We start from the raw sequence: 24,071 nt of genomic DNA, 5'->3' as shown, positions 1-24,071 counted from the left end.
CTCTGTTTCGTTCCGAAATATCTGTTAGCATTCAATAGCTAAAACCGAAAACAAACATAAACCACGAAACCACCAAAGCACTTTCATTACTATATACGTTTTTGACGCATATAAGATATTCCAATAGTTGAAATATTCCCCTTGCTTCATAGTTCCGACGATATCAAATATAATGGAACCGTGGCTGCCCACAATGGAGAGCTCAACACTAAGTTTGGGTTGTAATTAAATTTAAATTGTTTCATTTATTGTAAAACGGATTTTTTACTCTGCAGGTCAATTACTTAAGTTGATTTTAACTTAAATCCTTGATGGGTAAAGCATCTGCAATAGAAACAGTTAACATTAACTATGGGGAAACCAAGATATACTTGAGGGGTAAACTTACGATGCGAATGCGGTGTCCCATGGCATGACCGGGCAGATTCCTGTTGAAACGGGCACGGACAGCGCCAGTGTTGCCATGAATGCGGATAACCTTGCCCCAGACAGCGCGGACGCGGGTCTTGCGCTCGGGATGCTGTGGCACGCACTTCTTGGTTTCTGCCTTGTAGACATAGACGCAACGCTTGCCAACATAGAATTCGCCATGCTCCTTGCGGCGGGCGCCCTCAATCTGCAATGGAGAAATTGGTTTATATCAAAATCTCAATGGAAGAAAATAGGATGGACCTACCTTGAGGATAGCCTGGTTCTCGTGCTGGTTCCTCAGACCGCGCTTGTAGCCGGTGAAGACAGCCTTGGCAAACAGACGTCCGTGACGCTTGTACTTCTTGGCGGACACTTTAGCCTCGGTGGTGGCGGCCTTCTCGGCCTTTGGTGCCTTGGCGGCCTTAGGAGCCTTTGGGGCCTTTGCGGCCTTTGGCGCAGCAGCAGCGGACTTGGCAGCTTGGGTGTCGGCCATGGCTTAACTGTTGGAGCAGAAAATTCCATCGTTAAAAACATGCACAGAACTGTGTTATATTCACAAGAAGTGTTGTTGGCCTATGCTATGGCATTGAGCATTTGTTTTGGTTATTTCATCCACAGACATCGCACAGCCAATCACTTCCTAGGCGCACAATAACTATTTGCGAACATAACACACATATCCACCGAGTCTTTCGAGGCACTATTTCTCAAAGTTACATGCATTTTCATGTATATTTTTACATTATTTAGTGCCCGAAGAAAAATCGCGTACGTACCGGAAATATGTCAAATGGCGAAAGAGGGAGAACAAGCAGGACTTATCGTATATCGATAAGAAATCGAAGTTAGCCCACTTAAGCCCCATCAATTAAAATTGTTCAACGACTTGAGGTGAATGGAGGAAAATATTAGTGATAGTAAATTCTTCTTGTAGATCCATTCCATCTTTTCAACTCACATTATTTTCGGTGGAATATTAAAATACAATGGGCTAATCGACCCTCTGAAATATACCAAAATATACCGTCTCATTTTACAAATATACCGTAAATATACCAAAATGAATCGAATATACCATTATATACCAACCTTCTACCAAACGCACTGTTGTGCTACATTTTATGATCGAATACACCGATTCGTATTTAAGGGTTTCCTTTTCATGTAATCGAATAGTTGCAAAAAAAGGATCAAATAAATACGTAAGAAATGTAAGAAAATTTAATAGTTGGGGTACATCACATTAATAATATTACGAAATAATTTGAATCCTTATTTTACTGCCATCCTCCTGTGATAATTGCAAGCTTTAGATTCAAAGTCCCCCGGAAAATAGTCTATCGGTATCGAATATAGTGAAATCGAGTGTATTTTTTCTGGTACCGAAAACAAATCAAAATTTTCATAACAATGTCGAAATCTGGATAAATTTTAAAATTTGGAAATACAATTTGAAGCACATGTAAAGCACAAAAGCCAAAAGACAGCAGCAGATAGTGCCGGAATACTCGGCCAAATAATTGCATAAAGGTGTTTTGTTTGCTCTTGGCCCCCTCCTCGCTCAGAACCGAAGACGAGTGGCGGGTTCTGCACTTGTTCCTCTGTGATTTCAGCTCGAGTGTTGAATGAGATGGGTCTCTTGATGCAAGTGTTCCAATGGGAGAGGCGGTGGCATCTAGTCAAGAGATGCGACGTAACGCTGAGGCGCGGCATCAAGAAGAATGCGGCATATCCAACCAAGTGAGTCCTTGCTTCGGGGGGTGCTGGCAGCCTTCTGTGGGTTGCTTTTCCTCTCCCATCAAAACCATTTGAATCATTATTGCATAATGCAAATCGTGTTGCAGGCTTGCGGAAGTGGGACGTCTGGTGGAGGCCAGGGATGACAAATACGAGACCGGACAGGTATTCCTGCACCGCATCTTTGGCTACCGTGGAGTGATACTCTTTCCATGGACCGCCCGTGTCTACGACCGTGATCTCCACAATCCCAGCAAGATCACCGCAACGACAACAGCGACCGCCACGGCCACGGCGACGGCCACTCCGCCCCTGGAACAAGGAACCAAAGAGGCTTCACTTAGAGTTAAGCCAACATCTGCAACGTCGCCTACTCTTACGCCAGCCGATGTCGGCTGGCCGGAGTCACAGCCCGTTGGAAGCCGTTCCGAAAGTACCACAAGCATGGGTACCGCCAAGACATCGGCCCACTCTCAGGTGGACACCAAAGAGGTCCGGGGCAAAGTGCAAACCTTCTATCAAGTGCTCATCGACACAAGGGATTGCCCGCACATTGTAAGACTAAAAAAGTAGCCTCTAATCTGCCAGAATTTAATTCTAAAGCACTTTCTAGCGGGCCCAAACGGAAGCCGTAACGTTTTTGGGGAATCAAGACTCCAATCGCAGCCTGTATGCCATACCCGGCTTGGACTATGTGGCGCACGAGGACATCATGCCCTACAGCTCCACCGAAAAGCAGCCCCTACAGCATGAATTATTCGACAAGTTCCTGACACCTGCCCCGGACTCGGATCCGCCGTTTGTAGGGCAGGACACGTTGAAGGCCTGGCAGGAGAAGAACCATCCCTGGCTGGACATGAGCGATGTACACAAGGAGACAACTGAGAATGTACGAATCACCGTGATTCCCTTCTATATGGGCTGCAGGGAGACGCCAGCCAGCTCCGTCTATTGGGTACGTCTTAGATTGAAGTCTCAAACATCAATTAATCTTTATCCATTTCTTTAGTGGCGCTACTGCATCCGTCTGGAGAACCTGGGCGAGCTGAGCGTGCAGCTGCGCGAGCGTCATTGGCGCATCTTCTCCCTGTCGGGCACTCTGGAGACGGTCCGTGGCCGTGGCGTGGTTGGGCAGGAGCCCATACTCAGCCCCCGGCTGCCCGCCTTCCAGTACAGCAGTCATGTTAGCCTGCAGGCGCCAAGTGGGCATATGTGGGGCACCTTCCGGCTGGAGCGCGAGGATGGCTACTCCTTTGACTGCAAGATTCCGCCCTTCTCGCTGGAAAGCAAGCCGGATGACATCAGTCCGCCTACCTCAAGCGCGCCCACCGGCACGGGAAACACCGAGGAATACGAGAAGAAGCGCGACGATACCGACTAAGTGACAGGCGCGCACATGGCAGTGCCACAAATGTTGTTGAGCCGTAGTTAAATGATTTTAAAGACACAATCTTATTTTGACGCCAATTCAGAAAGTACATGTGGATAGTGCAAATTATATTAATCAACAAAGAGGCAATAACGCATCAACAGATCTTCTCAGTTGCCCAGTCTCACATTCTTGGTCTCCACCTGAAGGCCAAAGTCGAAGGGCCTTCGGTTTTCGTGGATATCGAAGAGGCTTTGCAGGGCATCCAGTGCCGCCGTCTCTGTGGCTGTCGGTACATCCTCGCCAAAGCCCTTGCCCAGCAGCTGGCGATTCGCGTAGATGCCCACGTGGTAGGCAGCCAGAACTGTGTTCTTGCCACAGTCCCCCAGCAGGCGGGGCTCCACCTCTCCCAGTTTCCGCTGCTGACAGATCTCCTCGAGCAACTGCACGGGCTGCTTGGGTGTCCACAGATCCAGCAAATCTTTCTGATTCAATTGTGTGCAGATAAAGTCTCTGACGAAGAGGAAGGCCCGCTCTACGCCACTGGAATCTGCTAGAGCCCCAATCACCGCCTGAAGGGATTCGGCCAGGCTCTCGGGAGAAGGCGGGTACTCTGTGGTGAAGATGAGATCTTTGGTTCCCAAATGCGACGAAACATTGGCCAATGTCTCTGTGCTCAATAAATAGCTTGCAATGGCCTCCTGTCCTTCCTTCGGAACCTTTGGCAGCGACTGTTTCAGAAAGGCCTCTACATAGGCCCTGGCAATGTGGCTACCCATCTTGGCCAACTCCTGATTATCAGCTATTTTAAGGTCCCCTTCTTCAATGCCAAGTTTTCTCTGCTTTTCCTCCTCCTGGTGGGCATATGACCGCTGTGTGAAGGCCTCCTGCAGTTGCGGCAGCTCGAAGTTTTCCCCCAGTCGCTTGCCAAAGGCAAACAGCTCCGACCGGTAGTTCCACTCCACATAGCCCGCCCGGGGTTCCGGCTTTTGGGGCCCTTGTTTCTGTTGACGATGCGCGAGCTCACGTAACGTCGGTGCGACCCAACGTTTGATGTGACGGCGTGTTTGCACTGCCGAAATAAACATGATTACTGTATTAACTTGGCGCAATCGCTGAGACATACCTGTTCGCGAACTATTAAGCGGCCTGGCAAGCACCAGAGCACCAGCAACGCTGCGTAAAAAGGACATTTTTAAGGAAAACTAAACAATCGCAATTTCTGCGGCAGCATATGGCCAAACAGTGTGACCGAAACGAAAAAAACCGTCTCATTTGCAAAATATACCGTAAATATACCGATGAAAATACTAACTTAGCCCTCTTAAGCCTCCTCTATTTTAACAGTTAAACGACTGCTATCCATGCCATCTCTTCTCTGAACTTAAAAAAAGCCACGATATATTTCACCTGAACTGTGCTAAATTATTCAATTATATTTATTTTCGGTGGATTTAACATACCTCCTTGTTCTACAATTAATCGTTCTCCGTCAAGAATTGGAAACCACATTTCTCCGCCTGAACACATAATGTTATAGGGTTAATGTGTAGGGTTACCAACCAACCAAAACGCGAAAGACGCCATGTCCATGTCTGTGTTTGTGTATGCGGTATGAAAAATTCTGGTCTGAAAATTTGCAATTAACAAAACCACCAATAAATAAAAATAAATAAAGTCTGCTGATTTTTGGAGTATTCCCATCATGGCTCTGCAGACATACGGTGATAAGCCGGTTGCATTCCAACTGGAGGAGGGTGGCGAGTACTACTATGTGGGTTCCGAGGTGGGCAACTATATGCGCCACTTCCGCGGCATCCTCTACAAAAAGTACCCGGGTATGACGCGCATTGTCCTGTCAAATGAGGAGCGAAAACGACTGGCCGACTCTGGCCTTAGTTCACACATTTTGGCCAGCTCAGTTTCGTTGCTACGAGCGGTCGAAGTGGATGACATTATGGCTGGCAATGACGAGAAGTGAGTGTGTGACAGGAGCCGTCCGCCCGTCAGAGTCGGAGATTACTTTAATGATTGCTCGTTGCAGATATCGTGCCGTTTCGGTGAACACCTCCGATACGCCTGTGCCGCGGGAGAGTAAGTCCAAGAAGCAGCCACAGTATGTGCCCACGATGCCCAATTCGAGCCACTTGGACGCCGTGCCCCAGGCCACGCCCATTAACCGGAATCGAGTGCACACAAAGAAGGTGCGTACATTCCCCATGTGCTTTGACGACACGGACCCGACGGCGAGTCTGGAGAATGCGGCACAGAAGGAATGCCTGGTGCCCATACGCCTGGACATGGAGCTGGAGGGACAGAAGCTGCGCGACACCTTCACCTGGAACAAGAACGAGAGCATGATCACGCCCGAGCAGTTTGCCGAAGTACTCTGTGATGATCTGGACCTGAATCCCCTGCCCTTTGTGCCGGCCATCGCTCAGGCTATCCGGCAGCAGATCGAGGCCTTTCCCAACGATCCGCCCATCCTGGAGGAGAGCTGTGACCAGCGTGTTATAGTCAAGCTCAACATACACGTGGGCAACACGTCGCTCGTCGACCAGGTCGAGTGGGACATGTCGGAGAAGAACAACAACCCGGAGGAGTTTGCCATCAAACTCTGCGCCGAACTGGGATTAGGTGGAGAGTTTGTGACGGCCATAGCTTACAGCATACGTGGTCAATTGTCGTGGCACTGTCGCACGTACGCCTTTAGCGAGGCACCCCTGTCCACCATCGATGTTCCGTTCCGGAATCCCAGCGATGCCGATGCGTGGGCCCCATTCCTAGAGACGCTAACCGATGCCGAAATGGAGAAGAAGATACGCGATCAAGATAGGAATACGCGACGTATGCGACGCCTGGCCAACACCACAACCGGTTGGTGATTATCCAATTCCAAATCCGAATCCTAATATCATTATAATTATCTCCCATCTCAAATACACGTGTGTCTGTCGATTTTAAAATCTACTTGTAGTCTGTGTTACTGTGTATTACTGTGGTTGTTCTTGACCTTATTCGCATCCTTAGACTAGCACATAAGTAAGTTAATTCAACTCTCCGCCGAATCAGGCTTGTCCTGATCCTGATCCCCATCGTAGAACTCGTTCTTCGCCTCCACACTTTTGTCATCATCTGTTTGAGATATCCTCACGTCGGGATCCGTCTCCTCCTTGTTACGCAGCTCCTCGATATCCATATCGGGCGGCGTCTGCACCATCTGTACGCTAGGCGAGTGCTGGCACATTTTCAGGTTCTCATATACATGCTTCACAATCATCTCCAAATACTGTTTCGAATTGGCATTGTCCTGCCGCGAGTTAATCTCTGGATGTAGGGTAAAGTCCGGCCCAAAGAACTCGTAGTACTCCGTGATGGGCAGATCGTTGTCAATGTCCTGATCCACCAGCAGCGAAGTCTCGTGCGTCCAGCAGCGGGCCACGTTGCGCAGTGTATAGCCGCCGCCGCCAACCACCAAGGTGGGAACATTCAGTTCCTTGACAAACTTCACGCATTCGCCATGGCCCCGCGTGCTCAACGAGAAGCAGCCCAGCCGATCCCCCGCCAGTGAATCTGCACCGCATTGCAGGACGATTGCCGTGGGCCGATAGAAGTCCATGATGGCCGAGATGATGGGTTTGAAGACCTGGAAGTAGCTCTGATCGTCAATGCCCTCCTTGAGTGGCACATTCACGCTGTAGTATCGACCAGACTCCGCCCCCAGCTCATACATATCGCCCGTTCCCGGAAAGAAGTAATTTCCGTACTTGTGAAACGACGCCGTCATCACGCGATCTGTGAGATAGAAGGCCTCCTGCACCCCATCCCCATGATGCACATCGATGTCGATGTACAGCACACGCGGATGATACTTCAGCAGCTCCAAAATGCCAATCACGATGTCGTTTACATAGCAGAAACCCGATGCCTCAAACTTTTTGGCATGGTGCAGGCCGCCCGACCAGTTGATGCAGATGTCGCTATGATTGTGATTCAGCTTTTGGGCACCCTCCAGCGATGCGCCTGTGTACATGGCGCAAAAGTCAAAGAGGCCATCGAAGACGGGGCAATCTTCGCCTACACTAAAGTGCGCCAGGTACTTGGTATAGGCCACAGCTAGAAGAGAGTAATATAATATAGATTTATTAGGTTTGAGCTGATTTTTGGCCACACTTACAATTGCATTGAATGTTCTGCGGGGTCACCTGCTGTAGGTAGGCTATGTACTCGTCACTGTGAAACCTGAGCATGTCCTGGGCGCTGGCTCTGAAAACGGTTGGAGGATTATTAGTCCTATCCAAGTATGGGATCGGTTCGTGTTACTCACTTGTATGGCCTGTATATCTTCATTTTCTTGTCAAGGCCATAGTTCATCACCAGACTATGGGTCACTGCCAGCCGCTGCGGCTTCATCGGGTGCCCCGCGCCATAATGAAAGTTACCCACATCGGCGTTATAGAAGTAGGAAACCCTTCGATCTGTCATCACTTGGATGCTGAAGGTGCTGCTGCTGCTATGCGGGGTATGCTACCTACTAATCGTAATCCAGGTCGACGCCGGGTAGCAGGTACGTTTTTGCATATAAAATTAAAACCAAAACAGCCACGATAAACAATAGTCGCCGCGTTGTGTCCAATTCGCCCAACAGCATGCCGCCTTTGCTTAAATACTAAATCTGTACGGATCTAAAGCTGAAATAACTAATTAACGCGGCAAAAAACACGCTAGTAAATGACTTGTTAAAATGAAAACAACTTTAAAGGCGGCGTGGCGTCGTCTTACTCTGAATGGCCAATGCAAGGTGAATGCGCTAATAAGGTGACGTATTCACCACATCTGCTCTTTTTGGAAGGACCAGCAGAATGCAGCGAAAAGAATAAGCTTATTATTACTTTAAATCTGCATTTATTTAGTTATTAGTTATTAGGTCTTTGATTCCTTCCTTATATAAACATGTCGACAAAATTTTACCGTTCGGGAACTTCGGCAAGGAAGCGTTTCAGTACCAAGAGACGAAAGCGAACGGAGCTGTGGTGAAGAATCACATGCGTTAAATTATCGAGGTTGAGTAAAATTAGTAAGAAAAATTTCTATGATTCAGACTTAGAATGTAGACGACTGGTGCCCACTGCTGTAACGCTAAGCTAAGTGATGATCCCCGCACACCGAGTGTGTGTTTATATTTCAGTTCTTGCCAAGAGAAAGAGAAAGAAAAAGATCCACAGGACTTCGTTCAAGTCGCAAAAGTATTCTTTCCTGTTAGCTAAAACAACAACAAACGAAGAGTACCGAGCGCTGGTCTCTCTGAGAGTCGAAACGTCACCCTATTAATAATTTCACCTTGGGCCAATGTTTGGCGGGTTGAATGGTTATATTATTCGCAATAAGAAGAAGCACATGTCTGCCGCGCTTTCTTGGCCCCCAAACAAAAAGAGATAAAGCTCCCCAAAGTAATGGGGGTGTATGTGTGGTGTATGGAAGTGGAATGCAGTAATCAACAATAAATGTCAGTGGGTGCAAAGGAGTGCAAAAGTGTGTCAATTTCGCTGTAAAACACTTCCTGGGACCGTGGACATAGCAACCACTGCCTTTCGCTGCTTCTTTGAGGAAGGAAATTACGAAACCGCACATTGATTTTCAGTTTCCAATGGCATAGAGAGCGACATTAAACCATAAAATGTTGACCCTGTATTACGTGAGTGCCACTGTCCTGCAATCCTGGCGCATCCAGAAGGTCTGCAACAAAATCGCCGAGCACCTGGCACAACCCTCGAGCATTGCTTTTTATGCCCTGCCAGCGGGCAGCGATGATGGCTTTGGTGAGAATCAGATGATATCAGTCGAATCATTAGCTAATTCCTAATCTACTTCCCTTGTACAGATCCCTCATTTGCCAGTTCAGAGTTGTGCGGCAATCGTAATGCGGCCAAGGTCACGGATATTTTGTGGTTGCATGGAAACCAGCACGGCTGCTGCCTGCGTCCACTGCAGACGCTCCAGATCGCACCTTGGATAAGCTTTCCCGCGGCTCCGGGTCTGTTGCCGTTTGCCTATGCCGCCGACACCTTAACGCCAGCGACAACGCCAACGGAGCCATCGCCGTCGACGGCTAAGCAGCGCGTGACACTCTCGTCGGACAAGGAGCAGCATATGCAGCTGCTGTTGGAGGCCCAAGTAGAGCCAGCGCAAAAGGAAAGCGCACTGGACACCATAGCTGTGCGGGTAGGTTTCAGGGTAGGGTATCCTCCGCTTCGGTTTTTGCAAACCATAAACTAAACATTTTAATAGCCACAGCCACGGCCCTTCTGGCTGTGGTGGCGATGGCAGTGCGTGCGGTAATGTGATTAGGAAATATAACCCATACTGAAATAGTTAAATCGATATAGAGAGCTGGCGTCATATATTGTCTCATCTCTTTCTTTTGCTTGCCTCACCTGTGACCTGTGACATGGCCTTGGCGTTCATCAGTTGGAAGATTATGGTAAGCTAATTGCTTGGAAAATGGACTCCCACCTGGCATTGCTCATCGAGACCGATGTGGAGCACTTTACCCAACTGTTGATATCGACATTTTTACGAAATAATTTATGCATAAACGATGACCTGCCCCTGATGAGGATTGAGTGTAAGCGGGAAACTTAAATCGTCATCCATTCATACTTCCAAAAGCCCTTCCCGCACTCGACTAATTCACGTTTCTTCACATTTTTGCAGCTGTTTTGCGTTCCGGCGACCCCCAGCCCTTTGAGCTGTTGACCAAACATCTAAAGCGGCAGTCCCGCATCACCGCTGAACTAGACAAGGAAGGCTGGAAGAAGCATTTGGAGGATTTGCGTGCCGTCAGTGTGCTGGCTCATCAGGCCACTGAGTTCGAGTATCAAAAGAATCGCACCGAGGGCAAGACAGGCCTTATGAAACCAGATCTCCTTACCCAGACATCAGAGCCGGCCAGTTTCAAGGCCGTGGCTGTGGTCGAACCCACCAATAAAGCGGCCTTGTCCCCGGCCAGGGGCACTTTAAGTCCCGCCAAGAGCGAGGCTGCTCTGTCATCGTTTGCTAAGAGCGAGGCCAAGAGCACTCCCATTAAAAACGATTCAAAACTGTCTTCAGCTAAAAGCGAAGACAAAGCAATTCCCGCTAAAACCGAAGAAAGATCGACTCCACCTCAAAGCGAAGCCAAAGCAACTCCAACCAAAAGTGAAGCGCAGAGCGAGCTGGAGAAGCTGGCCGCTGCTCAGGCAGCCCAGATTCAGAAGACGTCCGTGGATGGGACTCCGGCTAAATCGGTTTCAAGCACACCCAGCAAACTCGTTGAGGCTGTGAAGCCATCCATTACTATTGAGGCCGCAAAGCCAGCCATTACTGTGAATACCACTGAACCAACTACAGTGGAGACAGTGAAGCCTGCAAAGACTTTTGAGGTGGTGAAACCTTTTTCACCGCCAGCTACTGCTCCCCCTTCACGACCGGTGTTGCGGCGCAATAAGGATAGCCTGCAGGAAAGCAAGCCCCTGAATGTTTTGGTCTACTCGGACAGTGCCAGTGCCAGAGACTCCACGTTGGCCACGCTTCAGCAACTGCTCGAGCGGAATGTGTACACCATTTACCCGCTGATGCCGCAGCAGGCAGCCCAAAAGCATTGGACCGAGCAGACAGCCCTGCTGGTGGTGTGCGGTTCGGTGTCGCCCGGGATTGGACAGATACTCGTGGATTACTTTCTGCATGGCGGCAAGGTGCTGAGCCTCTGCTCGGATATACTACACTTCATACTGCCAAACTATCGCACAGCGGAGGTGGTTATTTTAGAGGATTCCATTGATTGGAATGGGATTGTAATTTCTGTTTTCTTTGGCAGGTTCGCGAGCACGAATTGGTACAGTTCTCCTACGACAAATGGCAGCGGGTCAAGATGATGCATCACATCTTCTGCTATCAGCCATCGCCAGTGAAGAAGCACTTTTCGACAGACAGCGAGGAGTCGACCAAGTCGCATTCACGTAGACCGTAAGTACTGTTGCCATACCATACACTGAGAAGAAAGCTAATCCCCATGCAGACCGAAGACCTCTAAACTTGTAGCTTATACTGACAAAAGTACCACTAATATCCATAACCAAAGAGTATATTTAATATCCTCTACTATAATGCATGTTTTATACACCCGAAATCGAAGCAATTGCTTTTTTACTGCATAACCGCAGGCGCACTATTAAACGGGGATTTACATTGCTGCACTATGAAGAAAAATGCTCATATAAAAATATTAAAAAAAACCTTAAGAGATATTAATATTTGTGCAAATTTTGAAACTCGAGTTTTTGCCCATAGTGCAGTGGAGACAGCTGCAAATTAGAACCATTCAAATCTTCTGTTAGTTCTAATTTGTGGAGAATCCCTAGGAGAATTGATATTGAAATAATCCCGCTGTTACTAAGCAATTTCTGACTAATTCCAATTCTTATATATTGTTTCTCAAATGTTTTCATGGCTCAAATTGGCTTCAATTCTATACGTATTTGGCTTTTTTGGCTTGTATTCGATGTGCATTCCGATCATCATTCATAATCGTATTTTCCTGGTGAAATTAAACGAATTTCTTCTAATAATATTTAAACTTAACTTTTATCATAAATGTTTGACTGAATTATTATTCAAAATCAATTTTTTAAATTGGATATTTTTATTTGTTATTGCTTGAAATTTCCATTTCCTTTCTATATTCTTTCTGCGTGCCTGTGTGATCTCTCTCTCTCTTCCTGTCCTGCCCCATTCTATATCTCTGTGTGTGCTTCCTATATGTGTGTGCTATCACTATTATAATCCTACCTACCATTAACCAAACAAAAACATAATCGAAAACCATAAAACAAAATCGAAACGAAACAAAACGAAACGCTGCTCAGAGCTCTAGTATGTCCAAGGTCCATGGAACTGAAAGATCTGGCCGGCCATAGCCACAAATTGGATGTCCAAGTGCTGGGCACTGAGGAGACCTGGAACACGCCCAGTCTATTGCTGGCCAATAGCCTGAAGAGCGGTGGCAAGGCCGTCTTCTCGCAGGTAAGAATACATCCTAACGCCCATCTTCTTCCGGACTAAATGGTTTTTCGATCTATTAACAGATACATTTGGAGACAAGTCCCAGCGAGTTTGAATCGGATGAGATCAAATACTCCATCTTAAAGCAATACGAATGCACTCGTCTGGAGATCTTTGCGGATCTCTTGAGCAAGTACTTGGATGTGCAGGTCGTTAAGGCAGATGGAGTGGGTCTGTCGCAGGCAGGAGTGGTATACCAGCAGGCCTATTTTCTGGGACGCCATGAGGTTAGCACTTGCTTGGATGTTTCCCTTTTAATATACATTGAAAAACTTCTGTTATTTTCTTTTAGTCCAAATTTGAACTCCTCGATAAGTTGCGCCTGCGCTGCAGTGGCCCCGACAATGTCATAGCTACACCCAATTTGACTATGAAATTCTGTGGCAAGGATGATAAGCCGCCTGTGGCCAACAACAATGTCCTCCCTATACTCATACATTCCTGTCCAGACGATTTCTCCACCGTTGATTACTTTGATGTGCGTTGAATATCGGCCTTTTCTCAACAGAGTTGGTAACAATATTAAAATTCTTCTTGTAGCATCTGCAAACGGAGGACATTGGTCGTCTGGTCATATATGCGCCTATCGTCAGCAGTTCCATGCATGTGATCAATACTCTGGAGCTCATCAACGGCCTGGCCGTGCTTCCCCTTCAACAGACTGCCGGCATGGGTCGCAGCAATAATCAGGTGGGAATAGTTTAGCCTTTTAAAATGTTGACTTCTGTTTGTTAATGTTATGTTTTTCAGTGGCTTAGTCCATTGGGTTGTGCCATGTTCTCCTTGCAACTCCATATAGCCATGGACTCGCCACTGGGCTCTCGTTTACCTCTGATCCAGCATCTGATTGGAGCAGCCATTGTTAACACCCTAAGGGGTCATCCAACATACGGGGTGAGTGATAAAGACATATCATAGCCAGCGGAGAGCATGCTCTTCACAATTTGAGAACTGTCGAACAGCAACAATTGAAAGTGAAGATTATTAGGGGAATCTCGAGAGAAGCATTTATGTGCCTGGTCATGCACACGGCATGTTTTTTGGTCCCTCACGCAAATCGTTTTCCTTTCACTTTCTCGGGTCTTAGTTTCGCTCTTGATTGTTGCATTCTCGACCCGTGATCCCACTTATTGTACATAATAATAATCGTAGATCAATTTGGTTACAATTTGGTTGTAGTGATAAGTTTATTTGACATTTATGCTTAATTTTGCATTTAAACTCCGTTTAGCTATATACATACATTTCTGCACAATATTTGATTTAAATACTAGTATCTCTCATATACATATACTTGTATATATACACACAGACATATATCGTTTTATATTCATATATAGATAGAATATAGCTTTGCTTATACATAATTAACAATTTAGAAATTGCTCACCTGATTTCAACGTTTTACATATAGATATTTTGCCACACAGTGCTCTTTCGATTTACTTTACTAGATCCTATATACTTCTACTATACTTTTATCCCTTTCAACCTTTAAACGTGTTTGTCTTTTTCAAAGTTAACATTTTTGTGTATTTTCCTGCTTTTCTTTTGTTTTGTTTTCTTCCCTATTCTTTTCTGCATTCAATATTACGTATGTTTTATAATTTTTTAAATTTTAAAATTTTCTTACTTTGTTTTTGTTATAATTTTGTTCTCTGATATTTGTAGGTATTTACAATCTTTGCTTAACACACACATTGTTGCATATATTTGAACTTGTTTAAGAGAGGAGTCCTTGTATAGAGGAGCATACATACTCGTAAAGGAGTGGGCGAGACAGACATTTGACATATACATTTTTTACACAGCAGCTTACATTGAAATGGTACTCTTTAATTGTACTAGATACTCGTAGTAGTTGTAGTTGCAATTGTTAATAGAACCCAAGCTGTCGGCTCGCCTCAGAACACAGACTCCGCGGAGCGGGATAGATTGACGGGATGCGAGGGACTTCTAGCCAGTCGCTTCTTGGGCAATTGCTCCAGCTTGTACAAGAGTTGGGCAAACCGGGGGCGTTGCTCCTTTTCGTAGGCCCAGCACAGCATCAGCAGATCCTTGACCTCACGGCCAGACTGCAGGTTAGCCAGCGACTGCTTCATGCCGCGTCCCACCTGCCAGATAATCGATTCGGCCGGCTGATCCTTGAACGTAAACTCGCCGCAAATGAGCTCGTACCAGACGGTACCGAACGAGTAGACATCCGAATAGTAGGTGAACTGCAGGCACTCGCCCTTCGGCTTCTTCGGCATGAGGGCACGTATCAGCTCCGGTGCCATGTAGCACAACCAGTTGTGGGGTACTCCTAAGCCTATATCACAGTACAGCAGTTTGGTGGAGCTGAAGAGGCCAAAGTCCGTGATGATCACTTTGCCGTTCTCAATGAATATGTTCTTGGTGCGCAGATCCTTGTGTATGATGTCCCGTGCATGCAGATAGCCCATACCCTGGGCTATTTGTTGGGCAATCACCAACGTTCGGTTCATGGCGAACTTCTCCCGTCGCTGATGGATGTACGTGAACAAGGTGTTGCCCTTGCACAGCGATGTGACAATGGCAAGGTACGGCGGATTCATGCAGGCGCCCATAAAGAGCACCAGATTCTCGTGCCGCGTCTTCTTGAAGTTAGCCACCTCGTTGCGAAACGTCTCCAGCATATGTTCATCCTGTAGGTAGTCCTCGTTGAGCAGCTTCACCGCCACATCGCCGTGCCACAGCGCTCGATGGACGGTGCCAAAGCGCCCCTGGCCAATCCGTTCCAACAGTCGCAGATCCCCATAGGGTATATCCCACTCTTTGAGTGATATTGAGTTCTGTCGCCACTGGCCCGAGTCCCCATCCTCTGTGGAGTCTAGACGCACGGGTGTGCGATCCGAGTCTGTGCTGGCACTGCCCGTTAGCGACACGGTCTTATCGCTGTCGTTCGACTTATGGGTGTCTGTGTACTCGCTGGTGTTGGGCGCCCTCTTGTCCACGCCCGCCGTGCTCAGTTTACGTGGAAAGAAGCTGCTCGTAGTGCTCGTGGTGGTCGTAGAGTTCACTAGACTGGTTGTGGCATTCGAGGCGTTCGACACGTTCGACACTTGACTGTGGATTAGCGAGCTAATGTGGCCATTGGAGCTGTTAACCAGGCTGTCCATTAATCCGCCACCATTCATGCTATTTACCAACGAAGGGGGACCTGCCTGATACTCCGACAGGGTCTCGTTGGAGATGAGGGTTTGCACATTATGCGAGGCACTGCCGGTGTTTCCTCCGCCGCCGCCGCTGCTGCTGGTGATGGTCACATTGGGAAAGTTGAATTGACTCTGCTGCTGATGGTGCTTGGTGAGGGAGGGAGTGAGCAGGAGATTGGCACTGGAACTGCTGCCGCCGCCAGCCGACGAGCCGCCATAGCTGCCGGCGTGGTCCTGCAGGTCCCGTTCGCGCTGATGAAACAGAGCCGGACTGCTGGGCGTGGAGTTGGTGCAGCTGGAACTGGGCGAACTGCTGTCTCCATGATGCTGCTGCAGTGGCTTGTGCAGGGTGCTCTTCTTCACCAGCGGCGATCCCTTGCTCGAGCCATGTACGTGCGGCAGAGTGGAGTAGCCGCCCTGCTGCTCCTTTATGTGCCGAAACTCATCGACATATTCGCGGGGCAAGCCACACGAGGGTGGCGCGTGGGGGGCACAGCTTTTGTGGCAAATGAACTTGCAGTCGATGCACTTGAGCCACCTCGAAAATACCTGTTTTTGGCACAGTGTGCAGGTGGCCATGAATCCTATTTGTTTCGTGAACCGATGTTTTATGGTGTGTCCCATCCCGACAGGGCCCACGCCGGGAGAGCATGGAACTAGTAGGACGTTCGAGGAATTCCCAATGGAAGCCAATGGATTGCTATTACTGCTCTCGCCAAATATTTCCGAACTGGCGGAGCTATGGCTGTCCGGGCTGGGGTCTGTGGGCAGGCGATTGCGTGGTGGTGCGGGCGGCTCAATATCCGCCCCCGCCTGATTAAAGAGGGTCGTTTTGTGCTTCCTGGCGGGCGGTGGGGTGCCGCTGCCACGACTCCTCTGTGGTGTTCCATTCAGACTGCTGCTCACAGCAGTCGTCCCGCTGGAGGGTGTGAATGGGGAGTTGGGTGGCGAAGGCGTCAGCGTTAGCGTCATTTGGGATCCCTGCGTGCTGCCTGTCATGTCCTCCGTGGCCGTCGCCGGCATCGATGTGGGCGATTGGCGGCCACTGCGCGAGGTTGAGGCATTGCTTGAACCACTCTTCCCCTTAGTAGCATGCTGTCGATGATGTGCTCTTGGGGAGGCGGTGTTCAGACCCAGACCCAGGCCAATATTTCCCACACTCCCGCGATGGATGTGTATGGGTCGGTCCCATGAGTCCCAGTGCCATTGCTCCGGGTCGTTATTGCTGGCCGTATTGGCCTCCAGCGTGTCCATGCATTTGCGGAGATTCTGCATGGCCCTGGTCAGGCGACGCAGCTCCTCCTCCCGCTGGTTGGGGTTCTCGGCCAGCAGCTGCTTGAGCTCCTCATCGCTCAGCTGCAGCGTCTGCTCCAGCGTTGTCAGCCTGGTCAGACACACACTTAGCGACTCCTGGCTAAGGCCCACCACGCGCAGCCACTGCTTCAGCTCATTGCCCGTGGCATGGGGCAGCAGACCGTTGGCCGGGATGCGTTCGTTGAGCCGTATCTTGGTCAGCAGCAGCTCGGAGAAGTAGCGCACCAGCTTGGACTCCAGGCAGCGTATCTCCTGTTGCGTCAGCATCGAACTGGTGGCGCACTGGGTGCGCAGACCCTCCAAATGGTTGGCCGAGAGATCAATCATGTCCTGGATAATGATTAGGTTGCTGTCGCTGGAGCCCGACTCGTTGGCATTTGCATTGGAGCTGGAGTCAGTGGCGGCATTGTTGTTGCTGACTCCCGACGTCGTCAGCTGGGCGGCGCTGCTCATTTTTGTTGTTGTGGTACGGCCGCCCTGCAACAAAAACCCCCGAACCGATTGATTTTTTCAGACGCGCACTCACTGAGTTTTTATGATGGCACGATTTTCTGAGGCTTTGCTCCACATTCTGTAGCGTTTTAGTCAACCTTCTGGTTCGTTGTCGTTGTTCCGGCGCTCACACACACACGCCCGCAGCTCTAGACAGCATCGGCTATGCGAAAAATGCGATAATTTTTATAGTTTCTGCTTCTGTTGTTGCCTGCGCTCACGAAATTTCTCTACACCCAAGAAGCTGGCAGTGTGACCGCAAGTAAATCAGTGTGACCGTATATAAACAATCACATGCAATGAAATACTAAACTCGATAAAAGTTATTTCTCAGCTGATTTTAGTTCGATACCCAAATTCAAAAATCCATAAAAAGGACGATTTTCTTTATTCACGGATAAAATATACCGTCCGATCCTCAAGGATATACCAAAAATACGTCACAAATTTAAAAATAAACGAAATATACTGGCGTATTATTTGTATTCTATCATATTTCTCGATTTTGATATTCGGTTGATTACTAGCTATTTATTAGCTAGGACCCTCAGGCCTTAACACATAATTTTATCCGATTGACTAATCACTAAGCACTAATCTCCATCTCTATTGGATTATTTGTCCCCTGTGTAGGTCACACACCTTGCATATTTTCATATATTTTTTTAGTATTTTAAACCAGTTCGGAGCTGGAACTGGCAAAAAGTTCACAAAAACGATAATGTAAAATAATATTATGAAACAATGAATATGGAAAATATTCCATAGAGCAATGGAAAATGGATGGCACGTCAGCTATATTATACATTTAATAATTGCTTTCAGGTACTCGACATATCACTAAAGTGGCCAAACGATATCTATGCACATGGAAGCAATAAAATTGGTGGACTGATTGTCAATACCACATTGCAGGGCTCTCAGGCAATTGTTAATATTGGCAGCGGAATCAATTTAAACAATTCAAAGCCCACCCTTTGCATTAACGATATGATACGGGAGCATAATAATAATGCGGCGTCCCTGAATAAACTACCTTTGCTTCAATATGAGCAATTTATAGCCATGATATTTAATGAAATCGAAAGACTCTTAGCTGAAATACAGAATGGAGACTTTGAAAGTTTTTATGCCTTATACTACTCCCTTTGGCTTCATAGGTAATCATATCTTATATTGTGGTATAAACATTGCCTAAGAACAGATTTTCTTTGCAGCGAACAAACCGTAAAAATTTGCCTTCAAAACGAACAGGAGAAAGATGCTGAAATAATTGGAATCGACGACTTTGGCTTCTTGAAGGTAAAACTACCCACTGGTACCATCGAAACTGTACAACCGGATGGCAATAGCTTTGATATGCTAAAAGGATTGATAGTACCTAAGTACCACTAGTTAAATGGAATGGAAGAATTAAATTCTCATATAATGCGGAACTTACTTATTCCTCATACCCCACACACATATACTCGAGCTATTAACAATTTTGGTATTTTTAGGCGCATTTAGGTCAATTTATTCAGAATTAGTACTACTATTTACAAAGTGTTTCTCCTAAAGTGACTTAACCGAATTTGTCCATGCTAAAAACTTTGATGATATATTTGAAAAACATATATGAATTGTTCCATTAATTTGAACACTGCCAAAGATAAATGTGTTGCTAGAAACTTTCGACTAATTGATGTTGTATTCCAAATATACACAGGTTTGCTATATATCCAAAAATGTATTTGAAAAATATCTATATCTAGCCCCCATTCAAAAAAATTGTTAGCTGTCATGGAATTTGAAAAATTGAATTTAATAAAATTAAACAAAAAAATTGTTCGTACTGATGTATGTATATATGTAAATAATGCATCCGTATGGGGAAACGTCAATCTGCGCTATCTGATTTTCGCTCAAAGTCGGAAGAAGAAGAACCTAAACGCAGCCATCCTTACCACGCTCTACTCTCGACCCATGATTTAACCCGTTGACTTGGAGCTGACCAAAGAGGAATAACTCAATCATAATACAATGCTCTAACACTCCAAGATAAGGAGGTGGGATAGCACTAATTCGATGGATATTCTCTACGGCGTGCGGACGCGCTTCTTGGTATGCCCCTTCTTCAGTTACTCTTCTCAGCATTATTCAACGGAATATCTGAATTGAGCAATAGGAACAAGTTTTGTCTTACGTTCTATTTGTTTGACCTTCTTCGCTAAACCCTTTTTTAAAAGAAAATCCAATAAAAGCAAGTATTTGAAATAAGCCAGTCAAGTAGACAATTGATTCATTAATGGGATAAAATTATGTGGGCATGGCTGAGAGTTCTATCTGGCTAGTAATATTCGACAGAATATCAAAAGCGGGTAAGATGTACAGTAGATCTTGAATTTGTCAGTATATTTATGGTATATTTTTAAAAAGAGACGATATATTTCGGTATATCTCTAAGGTCGTATATTTTTTCGATAATCACCGTCACACTGCACACCAAGAAGAATTGAAAATTGTCGATCGAAAAGAGAATAAAACACAGAAAATATGGCTCAACGCAATCACCGGGTCGATCGATTTGCTCAAATGTCGAAGCAGGAGGAGATAATAGCCAAGAAGCGCCAGGAAATACTCGAGAAACAACGCACAGCCCAATTGGCCAAGGCGGTGGCTGCGGCACAAAATTTGCAGGCGCAACTCAAGACCACAGAAGCACCACCGCCTCTGAAGACACCCCCCGTTGTAGACGAAGAAGAAGAGGAGGAGCCCCCGCTCCCGGTGGACACTCCACCGTCCTCTATCGCGGCACCTGCCCCAACTGAAGATGGAAATGGCGTGGACGCGGGGAGTAGCGAGACGCCAGCTGGAAAGGGCAAAACTGATGACGCGATTACGCCCAAGACGCTTAACAGTTTCACCGGAAAGACTGGTAAAATCTCATTTGGCCTTAAGCGCCAGCAGCTTCCACAGCCCAGTGTGGAGCTACCGCCACCTAAAGTGCAGAACACATTCTGCAATGATGGCTCGTTTTTGGAGAACTTTAAAAAAATCCTCGAAAAACATGAGAAGCCCCCGGCACCCATGATTATACCCACTCCAGGGCTCAGGTAAGTAGCACAATGAATTCCTAGGAGTTTCCCTTCACCTAAGAGTTCCACTTGCAGCAATGATGAAAATAACTCAGGTGGCGAGGACAACAACCCACAAATGGACTCAATGCCCATTGCAATCAGCAGCTCTGCTGGTGGCATTGCTACCTCAATGCCCTGCAGTATCACTGTAACCAGCTCGGCAAGCAGTCATCTAGCTTTTAGCATGGCAGTGACAGCACCGCCGCCACCACCATTCAATCCATTCAATCAGACACTGATGCCACAGGGACCACCACAAATGCAGACTATGCAAATGCCTGCCTTCTTCCATAGTCATCTGCCCATGCAACTGCATCCGGCTGCCGTTGCACCACCTCCGCCACCCCCACCCCCACAGATGCCCATTGCCCTGACCAATATGGGACAAATTTACATGCAACTTGGACCAGGGCCCGTAGAGGGCATGCAACTGAATGCCATTCCGCCGCCGAAGGACTTTGACTTAAATGCGATACCAAAGCCTCAAATGAACCTGGAAGCTATACAAATACCCACCGTCGCTGGACAGCCGCCGGAGCAGCTTGGCCTATTGCCGGAACATTTAGTGGCCGCGGCGGCGGTTAATTCACACCCACCGCCTCCACCGCCACCTTTGGAGCTGGACTTGGAATTGGAACAGCATCAGAATCAGAATCAGCTTGGAGGATCAGTTGTACCGCCACCGCAGCCAATACAACTTCCACATCCACATCCAGTGGTTGTAGAGTCACCACCAAGGCCACTGCCACAAGGTGTGTAGCGTTATTGAAGCAATTTTTGCTGTCTGTTCTGTTCTGCCACAGCCACCAGCCACATCTCCATCCATCCTTAAAACTCCTACCTATCCACCATCCGCCATCCACATCCAAACATCCCTTTCGTTTAATTTATTATTACATGAAAAATATTTTACGAATCGTTTGAGCACGATTTTAAAGCAATTTATGTAGTTTTTTCAGAAACGTGCATACAATTGCCAACGTGCTTAGAAAACCTAATCGCACTGGTCGCGGAAAATGGTGAAGATTATGAAGATAAAATACGTTTGCATAGAAGCGAATTGCATCCGGCTTTGTGGTAAATGAGACCTGTACATTTGATTATCAACACGCGCAGACCAAAGACAGCAGACAGCAGTTGAAGGGCAGTTGCGGGTGGGGGGCAGAACAAGAAAGCATTTAGCTTAAGAGTCATAAGTTCTAGACAGATTAATTAAAAACGTAATTGCTTGTTGTATTGCTACATATTTTGAAGAGCATTTCACTTGGTTTCTATAGTTTTTTCAGTTTTCAATTTATAGAATTTAGTTTATTATTGCATTTGCCATAAGAATTCATGCAAGGCCAAAACTCAACTGTTCCACATGTTTCTGAAGAATATAATCTATGTAATATTTCATATCAATTTTCAAACAAGACACAGATCTTTTTTTTCTCGGAACTTGTTGCTTATGGCCACATAACGACTTGACTTACGGGACAGACTTTAGGTTGTAGGGACTATTTTTGCATGGACTCGTCGAAAAGCACTCTGTACCCTCGTACTCGTCCCTCGTACTCGATCATCGTCTGTAAGGAAGGAGGAACAGCTGGCACGTGGGAATGCTCAGAAAGAAAGCATTCCTCTACTCAAATGGGCGCCGCCTCAAACCAAAAACAGTTATTCCATATAATGTCTTTCGTACACGTGATTAGTATTGAGCACTTTTCATTGTATGTTTCACTTCTTTTGAATTTTGATAATAGGTTTCTTTATGATAAGAACTGCGAGCAATATCGAAGCTATCGGTCCCAAATCCTTGACTACGAGCGGCAGCGCATTGAGCGACAGCGGGAGCGGGAACAGCAGCAACAGCAGCAGCAGCAGCTGAGCAGGGAGCATCATCAGCAGAAGGAGGAGCAGCAGAAGCAGCAGCCGCAACAACACCAGGAAGAGCAGAACAGCAACTCGGCGGCGGATAAATACGATCCAGAGTCGGCCATCAGTGCGGACTTTGATTCGGACGATGAGTATATGCGTGGTATGATGGATCGTAATCGGGATAACATTAAGCGTCGCATCGAGTGCCGCAACGAGCTCAGCGATGAGGAGCGTCGCGAACGTGAGGAGGCGGCAGCCGCCGGTGTCGATGGTGAAGAACAAGATGACCCCGAGGAAAAAGAGTCCCAGCGGCAGCGTCGAAAGCGCGAACGTAAGAGTCGCTGGGGCGAAAAGGAACAACTGCTGCCATGTTCAAGTGAGTTTTTAAACTAATTTGTTGATTTGTACGCAATATACATATTTGTATAGTAGCTTCTGAAAGATAAATGAGTAATAGTTTAATTGGAAAACATCAATCTACAGTTGTTATCGAAGCATACATAAGACGATGATCTCAATCTAAAATCTAAATCTAAAATTGATACGACTTCCAGCTGGAATCCAGGGCCAGAGGAATCTGGCAGCTAATCTGAACAAACCCATGCTATCCACCATTACGCGCACAGATCCAGCTCTGCTGCAGTATGCCCGCCTTAACTATGGATCCACCCAGCTCACCGATGAGCAGTGGAAGCAATGCGAGGAACACTATAAGGTTAATCTGTTGTACCAGGACATGATGCGCAAGCGTCAGGAAATCGATCGACTGGCACGTGGTGGAAAATTCAAATACGAGTACGACTCCGATGAGGATATTGAGGGGGGAACGTGGGAGCACAAGCTGCGTAATGCAGAAATGGAGGCCACCTCGCTGTGGGCAAACGCTTTGACCAAACAGAGCGAGGGCAAGCATCATATTGGCGATTTCCTGCCGCCCGAGGAGCTCAAGAAGTTCATGGAGCAATACGAGGCGAAAAAGAACAACCGACAGCCAGATCTTAGCGATTACAAGGAATACAAGCTCAAGGAAGACAATATTGGCTTTCAAATGCTCCAGAAACTGGGCTGGAAGGAGGGACAAGGTCTGGGCCAGGATGGTGCCGGTATTGTAGATCCCGTAAACAAGTGAGTGAGGGTGATGGCTGGGAACTCTTATGATGTGACGCAACATAAGTTGTGGTTTCTTCTCTTGAACAGGGCACCGCAGCGTGATGGTAATCAGGGACTTGGTGTCAGCAGCGCTGCTGTGCCAGAGGATTGCGACAATGAATATGATGCATATAGGAAGCGCATGATGTTGGCCTATCGCTTTCGACCCAATCCACTGGTAAGTGTCCGTCTACATATATACTACTTGGAATTCACTAAGCTTCCGCACTTCTCTTGCAGAATAATCCACGTCGTGCATATTACTAGAGTCCAGCCACTTACCATCCAACCATTACGTAACACCCCACTCATGTTTACAGATTGAACTATACTATAACCCATTCT

The 24,071-nt window shown here is 47.1% G+C and overlaps 9 protein-coding genes across 13 annotated transcripts; 4 read left to right on the top strand and 5 right to left on the bottom strand.

Moving 5' to 3' along the window:
- Positions 1–219: 219 nt before the first annotated feature.
- Positions 220–911, bottom strand: LOC6591402 (60S ribosomal protein L35a). The gene is made up of 3 exons (XM_002017141.2): positions 677–911; positions 389–616; positions 220–324 (listed from the first exon to the last, which is right to left on the bottom strand). Exons 1-3 carry the CDS (start codon positions 902–904, stop codon positions 301–303), a joined length of 480 nt encoding a protein of 159 aa, XP_002017177.1. The 5' UTR covers positions 905–911; the 3' UTR covers positions 220–300.
- Positions 912–1,841: 930 nt separating this feature from the next.
- LOC6591401 (polymerase delta-interacting protein 2) lies at positions 1,842–3,670 on the top strand. Its single transcript, XM_002017140.2, has 4 exons — positions 1,842–2,151; positions 2,256–2,703; positions 2,762–3,103; positions 3,158–3,670. The coding sequence occupies exons 1-4, from the start codon at positions 2,042–2,044 to the stop codon at positions 3,527–3,529; spliced, it is 1,272 nt and encodes a 423-aa protein (XP_002017176.1). The 5' UTR covers positions 1,842–2,041; the 3' UTR covers positions 3,530–3,670.
- LOC6591400 (39S ribosomal protein L44, mitochondrial) lies at positions 3,582–4,727 on the bottom strand. The gene is made up of 2 exons (XM_002017139.2): positions 4,644–4,727; positions 3,582–4,589 (listed from the first exon to the last, which is right to left on the bottom strand). Exons 1-2 carry the CDS (start codon positions 4,708–4,710, stop codon positions 3,688–3,690), a joined length of 969 nt encoding a protein of 322 aa, XP_002017175.1. The 5' UTR covers positions 4,711–4,727; the 3' UTR covers positions 3,582–3,687.
- Positions 4,728–5,172: 445 nt separating this feature from the next.
- Positions 5,173–6,487, top strand: LOC6591399 (SWI/SNF-related matrix-associated actin-dependent regulator of chromatin subfamily B member 1). The gene is made up of 2 exons (XM_002017138.2): positions 5,173–5,494; positions 5,562–6,487. The coding sequence occupies exons 1-2, from the start codon at positions 5,223–5,225 to the stop codon at positions 6,400–6,402; spliced, it is 1,113 nt and encodes a 370-aa protein (XP_002017174.1). The 5' UTR covers positions 5,173–5,222; the 3' UTR covers positions 6,403–6,487.
- LOC6591398 (histone deacetylase 3) lies at positions 6,472–8,020 on the bottom strand. Its single transcript, XM_002017137.2, has 3 exons — positions 7,845–8,020; positions 7,695–7,783; positions 6,472–7,633 (listed from the first exon to the last, which is right to left on the bottom strand). Exons 1-3 carry the CDS (start codon positions 8,000–8,002, stop codon positions 6,570–6,572), a joined length of 1,311 nt encoding a protein of 436 aa, XP_002017173.1. The 5' UTR covers positions 8,003–8,020; the 3' UTR covers positions 6,472–6,569.
- A 30-nt stretch (positions 8,021–8,050) lies between these two features.
- LOC113567373 lies at positions 8,051–8,261 on the bottom strand. Its single transcript, XM_026995015.1, has one exon. It carries the CDS (start codon positions 8,166–8,168, stop codon positions 8,052–8,054), a length of 117 nt encoding a protein of 38 aa, XP_026850816.1. The 5' UTR covers positions 8,169–8,261; the 3' UTR covers position 8,051.
- Positions 8,262–8,928: 667 nt separating this feature from the next.
- Positions 8,929–19,378, top strand: LOC6591344 (biotin--protein ligase). Of its 4 annotated transcripts, none has more exons than XM_026985284.1 (12): positions 8,929–9,336; positions 9,399–9,739; positions 9,986–9,998; positions 10,232–11,310; positions 11,373–11,521; positions 12,439–12,577; positions 12,640–12,843; positions 12,909–13,094; positions 13,157–13,306; positions 13,367–13,510; positions 18,424–18,758; positions 18,816–19,378. In XM_026985284.1, the coding sequence occupies exons 1-12, from the start codon at positions 9,195–9,197 to the stop codon at positions 18,991–18,993; spliced, it is 3,060 nt and encodes a 1,019-aa protein (XP_026841085.1). In that variant the 5' UTR covers positions 8,929–9,194; the 3' UTR covers positions 18,994–19,378. The 4 variants fall into 4 exon arrangements, with proteins under 4 accessions (XP_026841085.1, XP_026841081.1, XP_002017171.1 ...); XM_026985280.1 differs by having other exon boundaries at positions 12,421–12,577; XM_002017135.2 differs by having other exon boundaries at positions 9,986–10,142.
- Positions 14,186–17,849, bottom strand: LOC6591397 (kinase suppressor of Ras 1). The gene has a single exon (XM_002017136.2). It carries the CDS (start codon positions 17,557–17,559, stop codon positions 14,521–14,523), a length of 3,039 nt encoding a protein of 1,012 aa, XP_002017172.1. The 5' UTR covers positions 17,560–17,849; the 3' UTR covers positions 14,186–14,520.
- Positions 19,379–20,096: 718 nt separating the features above from the next.
- On the top strand, positions 20,097–24,034 carry LOC6591343 (SURP and G-patch domain-containing protein 1). 2 transcript variants are annotated; one of them, XM_026991670.1, is made up of 7 exons: positions 20,098–20,693; positions 20,751–21,469; positions 21,668–21,794; positions 22,463–22,953; positions 23,132–23,702; positions 23,775–23,904; positions 23,967–24,034. In XM_026991670.1, exons 1-7 carry the CDS (start codon positions 20,134–20,136, stop codon positions 23,991–23,993), a joined length of 2,625 nt encoding a protein of 874 aa, XP_026847471.1. In that variant the 5' UTR covers positions 20,098–20,133; the 3' UTR covers positions 23,994–24,034. The 2 variants fall into 2 exon arrangements, with proteins under 2 accessions (XP_026847929.1, XP_026847471.1); XM_026992128.1 differs by lacking the exons at positions 21,668–21,794; positions 23,132–23,702; positions 23,775–23,904; positions 23,967–24,034 and having other exon boundaries at positions 20,097–20,693; positions 22,463–22,601.
- Positions 24,035–24,071: the final 37 nt, after the last annotated feature.

Source organism: Drosophila persimilis, unplaced genomic scaffold, assembly GCF_003286085.1.
Source record: "Drosophila persimilis strain 14011-0111.01,24,50 unplaced genomic scaffold, DperRS2 tig00000000-arrow-pilon, whole genome shotgun sequence".
Lineage (NCBI taxonomy): Eukaryota > Metazoa > Arthropoda > Insecta > Diptera > Drosophilidae > Drosophila > Drosophila persimilis.
The sequence above is the reverse complement of the archived record's forward strand: the minus strand, read 5'-3'. Positions and strand labels throughout refer to the sequence as shown.

What these genes read in the sequence shown, in the direction of transcription:
- LOC6591402 (XM_002017141.2), bottom strand. Translation starts at nt 904, where the DNA reads ATGGCCGACACCCAAGCTGCCAAGTCCGCTGCTGCTGCGCCAAAGGCC. An exon ending in AGAACCAGGCTATCCTCAAG is followed by an intron (nt 617 to 676) that starts GTAGGTCCATCC and finishes TCTCCATTGCAG; the next exon opens with ATTGAGGGCGCCCGCCGCAA. An exon ending in TGGGACACCGCATTCGCATC is followed by an intron (nt 325 to 388) that starts GTAAGTTTACCC and finishes TTTCTATTGCAG; the next exon opens with ATGCTTTACCCATCAAGGAT.
- LOC6591397 (XM_002017136.2), bottom strand. Translation starts at nt 17,559, where the DNA reads ATGAGCAGCGCCGCCCAGCTGACGACGTCGGGAGTCAGCAACAACAAT.
- LOC6591401 (XM_002017140.2), top strand. Translation starts at nt 2,042, where the DNA reads ATGGGTCTCTTGATGCAAGTGTTCCAATGGGAGAGGCGGTGGCATCTA. An exon ending in CAAGGGATTGCCCGCACATT is followed by an intron (nt 2,704 to 2,761) that starts GTAAGACTAAAA and finishes AGCACTTTCTAG; the next exon opens with CGGGCCCAAACGGAAGCCGT. An exon ending in CAGCCAGCTCCGTCTATTGG is followed by an intron (nt 3,104 to 3,157) that starts GTACGTCTTAGA and finishes CCATTTCTTTAG; the next exon opens with TGGCGCTACTGCATCCGTCT.
- LOC6591343 (XM_026991670.1), top strand. Translation starts at nt 20,134, where the DNA reads ATGGCTCAACGCAATCACCGGGTCGATCGATTTGCTCAAATGTCGAAG. An exon ending in GAATTGCATCCGGCTTTGTG is followed by an intron (nt 21,795 to 22,462) that starts GTAAATGAGACC and finishes TTTTGATAATAG; the next exon opens with GTTTCTTTATGATAAGAACT. An exon ending in ATTGTAGATCCCGTAAACAA is followed by an intron (nt 23,703 to 23,774) that starts GTGAGTGAGGGT and finishes TCTCTTGAACAG; the next exon opens with GGCACCGCAGCGTGATGGTA.
- LOC113567373 (XM_026995015.1), bottom strand. Translation starts at nt 8,168, where the DNA reads ATGCTGTTGGGCGAATTGGACACAACGCGGCGACTATTGTTTATCGTG.
- LOC6591344 (XM_026985267.1), top strand. Translation starts at nt 9,195, where the DNA reads ATGTTGACCCTGTATTACGTGAGTGCCACTGTCCTGCAATCCTGGCGC. An exon ending in CAAACTATCGCACAGCGGAG is followed by an intron (nt 11,311 to 11,372) that starts GTGGTTATTTTA and finishes TTTCTTTGGCAG; the next exon opens with GTTCGCGAGCACGAATTGGT. An exon ending in TACTCCCTTTGGCTTCATAG is followed by an intron (nt 18,759 to 18,815) that starts GTAATCATATCT and finishes TTTTCTTTGCAG; the next exon opens with CGAACAAACCGTAAAAATTT.
- LOC6591398 (XM_002017137.2), bottom strand. Translation starts at nt 8,002, where the DNA reads ATGACAGATCGAAGGGTTTCCTACTTCTATAACGCCGATGTGGGTAAC. An exon ending in AAGATATACAGGCCATACAA is followed by an intron (nt 7,784 to 7,844) that starts GTGAGTAACACG and finishes AACCGTTTTCAG; the next exon opens with AGCCAGCGCCCAGGACATGC. An exon ending in GCAGAACATTCAATGCAATT is followed by an intron (nt 7,634 to 7,694) that starts GTAAGTGTGGCC and finishes ACTCTCTTCTAG; the next exon opens with CTGTGGCCTATACCAAGTAC.
- LOC6591400 (XM_002017139.2), bottom strand. Translation starts at nt 4,710, where the DNA reads ATGTCCTTTTTACGCAGCGTTGCTGGTGCTCTGGTGCTTGCCAGGCCG. An exon ending in GCTTAATAGTTCGCGAACAG is followed by an intron (nt 4,590 to 4,643) that starts GTATGTCTCAGC and finishes TTATTTCGGCAG; the next exon opens with TGCAAACACGCCGTCACATC.
- LOC6591399 (XM_002017138.2), top strand. Translation starts at nt 5,223, where the DNA reads ATGGCTCTGCAGACATACGGTGATAAGCCGGTTGCATTCCAACTGGAG. An exon ending in ATGGCTGGCAATGACGAGAA is followed by an intron (nt 5,495 to 5,561) that starts GTGAGTGTGTGA and finishes TGCTCGTTGCAG; the next exon opens with ATATCGTGCCGTTTCGGTGA.